Source organism: Acartia tonsa, chromosome 12 (assembly GCF_053477335.1).
Source record: "Acartia tonsa isolate MP-2025a chromosome 12, ASM5347733v1, whole genome shotgun sequence".
NCBI classification, from domain to species: domain Eukaryota; kingdom Metazoa; phylum Arthropoda; class Copepoda; order Calanoida; family Acartiidae; genus Acartia; species Acartia tonsa.
This window is the reverse complement of record NC_137271.1, coordinates 26,388,204-26,396,759: the sequence shown is the minus strand read 5'-3', so window position 1 is coordinate 26,396,759 and position 8,556 is coordinate 26,388,204. Positions and strand designations below refer to the sequence as shown.

At 31.8% G+C, this 8,556-nt stretch overlaps 1 protein-coding gene across 1 annotated transcript in view; it reads right to left on the bottom strand.

Moving 5' to 3' along the window:
- Positions 1 to 362: 362 nt before the first annotated feature.
- Positions 363 to 8,556, bottom strand: part of LOC145333414 (uncharacterized) — a 56,900-nt gene continuing 48,706 nt past the window's right edge. Inside the window, exons 9-13 of the mRNA XM_080178532.1 lie at positions 2,903 to 3,093; positions 2,237 to 2,382; positions 1,597 to 1,721; positions 1,183 to 1,248; positions 363 to 661 (exon numbers count right to left, since the gene is read on the bottom strand). Of these exons, the coding sequence (XP_080034658.1) occupies positions 521 to 661; positions 1,183 to 1,248; positions 1,597 to 1,721; positions 2,237 to 2,382; positions 2,903 to 3,093 (669 nt within the window). The 3' untranslated portion in view covers positions 363 to 520. The remainder of the gene's footprint in view (positions 662 to 1,182; positions 1,249 to 1,596; positions 1,722 to 2,236; positions 2,383 to 2,902; positions 3,094 to 8,556) is intronic.

The window sequence follows — 8,556 nt, the reverse complement described above, 5'->3', positions numbered from 1 at the left end:
TAAATTTCAGCTCTGCTTAACAAAAAATTTTTGATAATATTTTTTTTGCATTATTTTTTATTCTAAAAAGAATTTCCAACAAGAAAACTTTTTTGTTAAATGTTTAAGGCTTAGGTTGTTGTGAAATTCCCCTTCCCTTCAAATTCCTTACCCATTTCTTTTCTCTGCCCATTTCCCTGTTTTCTTCTATAATCATTTTCATTTTATTTACCCTTTTTTACCTTCGCTTCCACTTTACTTCATCCTGTCTTTCCTTCCCTTCCCCTTTTCTTACCCATATATTTTATTCACTCCCCTTTACTTACCCATGTCTTTTCTTCCCTTCCCCTCGACTTTTTTTTTTGATTTTTTTATTTCCTCCCTTTTTTATATTCTTTTTTTCTTCCCTCCCCTTTACTTAATAATTTTATTTTCTTCCCTTCCCCTTTTTTCTCATACCTCTCCTTTTTTAAGTTTCCCTGAATTTCAAATCAGCCCAAGTTATACATTTTAAAGTTTGGCCCAAGTGGACCAGCTAAACTTAGAGACTTTGTTGCTGTTGATCATTATTAGTGTCGACATTTGTGCACTGTAGGAGCATCGAGGCAAAGTTGGAGTTCTTGAATTTGAAATGACGTTTGTCGTAGAACTTAAGCAGAGCTGGGGAGTAGGGATGCATCTCCTGAAAAATAAAAAAAATTAATTTGAAGATTTCTTTCAATATAGTGGGAAATGAATGATTAATGTACAATTATAGTAAAATACTAGAGAAGGAAGGGGTAAAAGAACTGTATTTCCCTATCTCAATGACCTTGTGCCGACTCTCAATTGGGTCTTTGAAAATTAACTAATGGTTTTGGAAATATACACAGCCAAGTAGCAGAAAACAATATGCTAGCATACGAAAAATGTCCTTAACAGGCGGATCCAGATAATCGTCTGGTTATACATATATACTATAAATTTATTCAACCAATTAAGATTACATAGATCTAACCATATTTTAAATCCAATGAATAAGAGAACATGATTATAAAACCATAAGAGCATGTTTGACATAATGAAGGAAACAAGTATTATCTGGAAATTGTTATAGGATATAGGTTTGGTCAGTTCGTTCATCCAGTGAAAGTATAATTTACAGTCCTATGTCCGCTATAGCATATAATCCAATCAAATCTGTTGGTCAATAATGCTCATTACCTTTAAATGTAGATAATGAATCTCAGGTTCTGGAGTTGTGTTTCCACAGTCTTCACAAACATACATCTGAACACAATTTGAAATCAGTTACAAAACAAGGACAATCATTGTTATAGATACTTGAAAAAGATAAAAGAGATATTTAAATGTTTACATCTTAAATAAAAATAGCCAGTTATGTGGATGATTCATTATCAAAATTGATAGAATAGAAAGGGGTTAAATAAGCCCACTTCCAGAGGACCCTGTGCCGGCTTTGGGTTATTGAAAATCAACTAGTAGCGATGTGAATATTAAATCAGCCTAGTCGATACAAAAAAGCAGGAAGTAATTTGCTAGGAGACAAAAAAAATTCACCAACAGAGGATCCAAGTTGTTGGGACACCTAGCGGAGAAATTTCTAACTAAAATTACCTTAGATCTTCTCTGTTTGTAGTCATACTGGTGCGCGACTCCGTGAACCTTTAGACAGTGGCTTTCTAAACTACATCGCTGTGTGAAAGATTTCTCACAGAGGTTACACTTGTAGGGACGCACTCCTGAAATTAAATGATTGGTATGTACAAATTTAGTACATTGAAAATTGATAGATTTAATCGTAATACATATTCTATAAAGCTATAAGAAAATATCAAATAACAATGATTTTTTAACCAAATAATATTTTAGCAATCAAATAACAAAAAAAAACTTAATATATGGCAATATAAATTAGATGGTATCTTTGAATGTCTTGCCAAAAAATGAACATATGTTGTATACCATGGCAAAGACGATGTTCCACATATAAAAGACGACAATTGACTGCGAGTTTGGCGCTTTAAATCAATGTATCAATATAATTAAGTAAAATGTTTCTTTGCAAAGATGATATTTTCTGAAGAGATAACGACATCTATGTAAATAAAAGATGTACCTTTACAATTACCTGTATGAGTGAATGTTAGGCACTTTCGATCATAGGTATCAACATGAATTAGCATTATGTTTCTTTGCAAAGTCGACTTTTTAAAAAGAGATGACGACATTTATGAAAATATATGACGACAATTACCTGTGTGAGTGCGTGTGTGGCGCTTCAGATCAAAGGTATCGTTGAATCCCTTGCCACAAAATGTGCACAGGTATCTTTTAACATTGCTGTGGCACTTCATATGTCTGTTCAATAACCGCTGCAGGTTGAACGTCTTATTACAAACCCTAGAAAACGTAAAATAATGAACAATCGAAATTAGGTCATTATTAATAGCGCAGCAATTACAAGCTGACAAAGAAAATACATTATAAAAAACGAAGCTCAACAAATATTGAATGACAGACGTTTAATTTGAAGAACCAAAGTAAAAAAATCGCAATAGAAATCCCCATTTTGAAGAAGAAAAAATTGATAGGATAAGTATATCATATAAATTCATATGTTAAAGAAATTTTAATTACTTAAAATAACAGGGCATCCAAAGATTTAAATTTACTTGGAAAATATTCGGATCAATGAAAACGAAGTAGTGAGTTTCGTCGTATTTTCACAGTAGCTCCTTTCCTATTATTAAACCCTGCGGAGGGCTCTAACCCTGCGGGGCAATCATCAACATTTACCTAACCTAAAATAACCTATCAAAGGCTACTGTGAAAATACCACAAAACCTGCTACTTAGTTTTCTTTCCATGATCCATATATTCTATGGAGAATTAGTCTGCCCTGAAATACTATTAAACTTACTTGCAAAGATACTTGGAGGGATCATCGGGAGCACGTGGCGCCGACTGTTTCTCATTCTCCACCTTGGCAACGGCCGTACTGCCAGTGGCGGTTGTACCAGGCGCCCCGGTGGATGGATCCAGTGCCAACGGGTTTTTGATGCCATGGCCGCCGTTTATGATCTCTAAAGGTGCATCCGGTGGAATTCCAAACTAAAAAGAAAGAATTTTTATAAAAAAAACTTTTATTATTCGTCTCTTACAATTAAATAGCTACCTATCTTTCTCGATCTCTCATTATTTAAATCAATTATAGGATACAACACGATGTGAAATTAAATTTTTTCAGGTGCTATACCCTTGCCCTATCGCTTGCTTTCTAAATATGTCAAAATTATCCACAAGTTGCATATACACATCAAAAATAATGGAACAAAGCCAAAATAGTTATATATTAAACAAGGTTGACAACATCCATAACAGCAAAGCAAAACAAATCAGACTGTCGAGCAAACGAACATGACGTTTGACTAAGATCATATTAAGATAATTCGCTTGTTAAATTATGCCTAATCGTCTTAGTAGTAGAACCAATAAATGTTTAAATATATATAGGTATATTGTATAACCTAGACAACTTCCTGGCCCAAGTGAAAGGGACCTTTTTTATCTGCTAGCAAATTGCTTTCTGCTATTTTATAGAGACTTGGCTGTGTTTATATTTCCGACGCTATTGGTTAATTCCCAAAGACCCAATTGAAAGTCGGCACAGAGTCCCCACCACGTCGGTAGAACCAAAAACTAAAGAGGGCGATTTTACTATTTGACGTTCTGAGCTATCCACTACGGTTTGACGGACTTATCCTATAAGTATACAATTATATGTATCGTTCAAAAATAATAACGCACACACATTGTAATTATCAATATGAGGGGGGAGGGGAAAATGTACATGGAAAGTATTTTTGGCACCGGTAGAAAAAGTGATGCTCGCAGCTGGTTAAAATAAAAATACCCCCAATCCCCTCCTCTTCTACTGGATGAACGAGCTGACCAATAAATGAGGTCCATATTATCAAACTAAATTAACGACAAATTTTTCCCAGTCAATATATCCACGTATATCTTATATTCATTGTCAGATATCATAATTATTTTGTCATTTATTTTTGATTAGATGTGAGACAGAGGAAGATAAAAATAAGAGAAATTTCATGTGAATAAATCTACACACAGTTCGACCATAATTAGACGATTTATTCATTCGATATCTGTGCATGAAGACGTTGGAATAAGTGTTTGAGAAAAATGACAAAGTTGTCGACAGTTTGGCCTATAAAAAGTGATCATGATTGACGCATTATTTATATGACAATGAAAAAGTAATTGTCTGAAATTATTATTATTATGACAAATAAAAACACATTAATGATAGAAACATTTATCTACAATGTATATAACACTATTTCTAAACAACTCTTATTCATTTTCAAAAATATAATTGAAAATAGGAAAGGAGGGGGAGGGGTAGTATATTTTCTTTTTTCGCCCTAACCCTGCGGGGAAAACCTATACCTTATGTAACCTGATATAAAACAACAATACACGAGAATCCCCCCAACCAAATTTTCAAATTATAATAAAATAAGGGGGAGGGGAGTTTTATGATCGACTAGGCCCTTTTTTGATATATAAGAAGGCATTATGACAATTTTTATATTTTCTCATGTATAATATTCTTACTTCCTTCTAGAAGGAGACATCCAAATTTTATACATTTTATGTCCAATTATTATATTTTCAATATAATTACGGTTTTTATCAAAAAAAGGAAACGTATGAAAAAATTCATTGATTTTTTTGTAAAAATTTCTCTATAATTATTAGATATTTTATTTGATAGACAGCATGAGATAGAAAGGCATAAATAGAGATAGAGAGATGGGGAGAGAGAGAGAGAGACAGAGAAAGAGAGGGAGAAAGAAAACAGATAAAATGTCAAAAAAGCATCAAAATAAATATTTAAAATAATTAGTAGAAATTTTTACGTATTTCCCATAATTTTATTGATTTCAAACAAACTGTTTATTTTATTGTTTGAAATTCTGGTGGTCATAGCCGACATTACGTCCACGTAAATCATCAACAATGGAAATATATAACACAAGATTTTCATATTCTATAATAAAGTGGGCTAAAATATCGATTTTCGCCTTCCAAACCACCCTCATCCTTCCTACTGGATGGACGAACTCACCAATAAATGCGTTCTATGTAAGCAAGCTAAATTGACAACAATTTTTCCCACGTATTTTCTACATCCATTTGATTAACGACATTAACATTATAAATGTTTACTATTTGACATCAAAAAGAGAGGCCAAGCTGACATTTTATCGACACAATTTCTATTATAATTAAATACTTTTGATGATATAATGGCTGCACGGACATTTTTCATATTATACTTTGTGGGGAAGATTCATTTATTGTTCATTGTCCTATCTTTGAATTTTGTATTTTATCCAAGGGGGAAAACATTGGGCTGTTTATTACACTAGTCCTCAAAATTTTATACCAATGTTTTCTTATTCGTTGGCTTAATAACTTTGAGGACTTCAATTGAATTTTTATTGGTTGGTTCAATCAGTTAATTATTAAAACGTTTCAATAACTAATTGTTATCTTAGAAGGCGTAATTTTTGTGTTTTATTATCGGGGATTTACATTAACTTATCTGCCATTGGGTTATCCCTTTAGATCCCTGGCATTTATCTCTCTTGATGAGAATTAAAGGGTTATAGATGAAGAAACTAGAAAGCAATATGAAATTTGGTGTGCGATCATTAAAGAAATATTTTTTTCTTCAAATTTTAGGAATAACACAATGGAAGATAAAGTAATGTATAAACCCAAGAATAATAAACAAAACAACCTCTTCTGAAGAATAATATTAATGGTCGCAAAGTTCAGACACTGCTAGTTTGAACCCAACATTGCTTTATAAAAATATCCAAAGATTTATGCCATTGAATAATAGTTATTTCTTTCATCGTATTATAAACCGCTTTCCGCGGATATAAAATGTACAATTATAAGATTAAAACTAGATTAAAACGGTACAAGAAAAAAGTTTATATTACTCTAGGTTACTTTAGAGAACAAAAAAGCATTAGAAAATAAATACTAATGTGACTTAAAAGCGGTATTGATCACACATCCCTAATATGATTGATGGGTAATAATTACAATTTCAACTTGTAAAACTATTTGGTGTGCATTCGCTTTCGTATATTATAACATCAGCATAGTGTTTCATAATCGCAAGACATATTAGCAAATTATAGTTGTAACCAAAGTTCTCTATTTCATTACCTTAAAACATTGGGTATATATAACCTTGATTGGTTGGTTCAAAATAGCAAGGTCCATACTTGTCAATCAATAAGTTGAATCTGTAGAAGGGGTTAATTTATTTTCAGTATTAAAGATGTACATTAATTTGTCATTTATTATCTTATCCCCCCAGATCCTTGGGTTTTAATGATTGGATAAAATGATAAATTCAGCAGAAATCATAGCACACTATCTACATAGTTTGCACAATGGATATAGTAAATGTGGATATACTGACAGGGGAAAATTTGTCGTCAATTTAGCTTGCTAATATGGAACTTATTTATTGGTTTCTTCGTTTATCAAGTAGGAGGGGAGAGGATGGTGTAGATAGGGGTATCGTTATTTTAGCCAGCCGCTAGTATTACTTTAACAGTGTGTATAAAAATCTGGTACAACATCCAAGTAATAATATATCGAAAGTTTGCACCTTTCTAAATTCCTAACAACTTAATCTTATTATAATTGATCATTTATTTAGATAACTTAACTATTACTTAAACTTAAATGTATTTAGATAAAAATTTTAACTTGCTGAAAACAAATTATAATTTTGACCTACTTAAATTTTTAAAATCATTTATTAACGAGTTTAGATTAGTTGATCAAATCCTAAAAAAATTGTGTTGTAATAATATTAACATAAGACAGTAGTGATAAGGTCATTGGAATAACGGAATATCGATAATATATCAGCCATGACCACTTTCATTTAAACATCATTACAATGTTGTCATATTTTATGCTGTTACAAAAACTACATGTCGAAATAAAATCAGTACAATGTCACTTTCTTAAAATAAAAAAAAATAATATATGGAGGAGGGAAGGCACAAAAAGCCTAAAAGGCTAAAACCATCCCAAGATTAAAAATAAATAGTAGAAAAAAACATCATAGGACCTACGTAAAGCTTCTCTAGTATAATGAACTCATTCAGTTAAGTAGCGAGATCTTAACGAAACAAAGCTTACTACTGATATACAGAGAGAAAGGGGACAATTGGCTGTTTATTACATTTGTCCCCAAAGTTTTATAATAACGTTTTCTTATTCGTTAACTTAACAACTTAGGGGACTTTAGTAAATTTTGATTGGTTGGCTCATTAAATTGAGTGTTGAAACGTTTCGACCACTAATTTTAATTTACAGAATGTGTATTTTTGTTTAATATCATTAGAAATGTATATCAATTTATCGACCATTTTCTTATCGGTTTAGATCCCTGGCTTAAATACCAAATTGTTTAAATCTAGTATAGAAATTTCACCATGGCTTCTAAAAGTACGTTTGATAACAAATCGCATATATATCCCTCTCTAAGTAAGGAAGATTAAGTTCATTGTAACGAAGATTTTTAGTATTATATATTTGCAGAACCAGTGCCTTTTTTAAGGTCAAGACAAGCCCTTACATACTTTTAATTTCTTGTATCTGACGTAGCAGCAGTTGTTAAAATTTGTACCGAATCTATCTTATAGACTTGTTTATATGATTTTGCGGCTACGTCTCAAGCGGCTATTTCTCTTGAGAGGGTGGTAGTATCTTCCCAGGTTCTATGAGAAGCTATCATGTAAAGGAGAACCACATCGGTTTAGCACATAATAGATATGCATTACAATTACAACCAAACCAATATATATCACTTATCAATTAAAGAGTAGTTGCGCTATAAAAAAATTCGCATAGACTTAATCTAAAAGACGATCTAAACATAAATATAAAACAAGGACTACTATGTCTATAAGAAGCGCAGCAATATAAACCATGCAATGCTCGCCGTTAGCAAGATATAAATATTTTTTGATGGGCAGATAGACATTATTCTCAATCGATTGAGAGAAAAAAACAAGTATCAAAAATATCTACAGCAAATGTCCTAATAGATGGACCAAAAAACATTTAAACAATTGTAGAGAATCTTCGCTGTAAAGCAGATAAGCCGAACCGAACTAGTTTTTATTTAGGTCAGATTAGAATGGTGTACCATACGTTCCACTTAAAGGGAGTGTGAAAGTAAAAATTTCTCATCTGATTATCAAATCTTAACATTTACTAAGCACATTTCACTACACTGATCAACCAAAAATGTCCAATTCACAAAAATATCCAGAAATAATGCCTTGATTTTATGGTATTTTGAGAGGGAAAAAGGAAAAAACAGGGAAAATCTGAACGTTTTTGTTTCTTATAATGTTTGTAGGGATATTTAACTTGTCATATATAGTTTAAACAATTTACTTACTGTTAAGGATTTATTTTATGCTATAAAATTGCCAATTC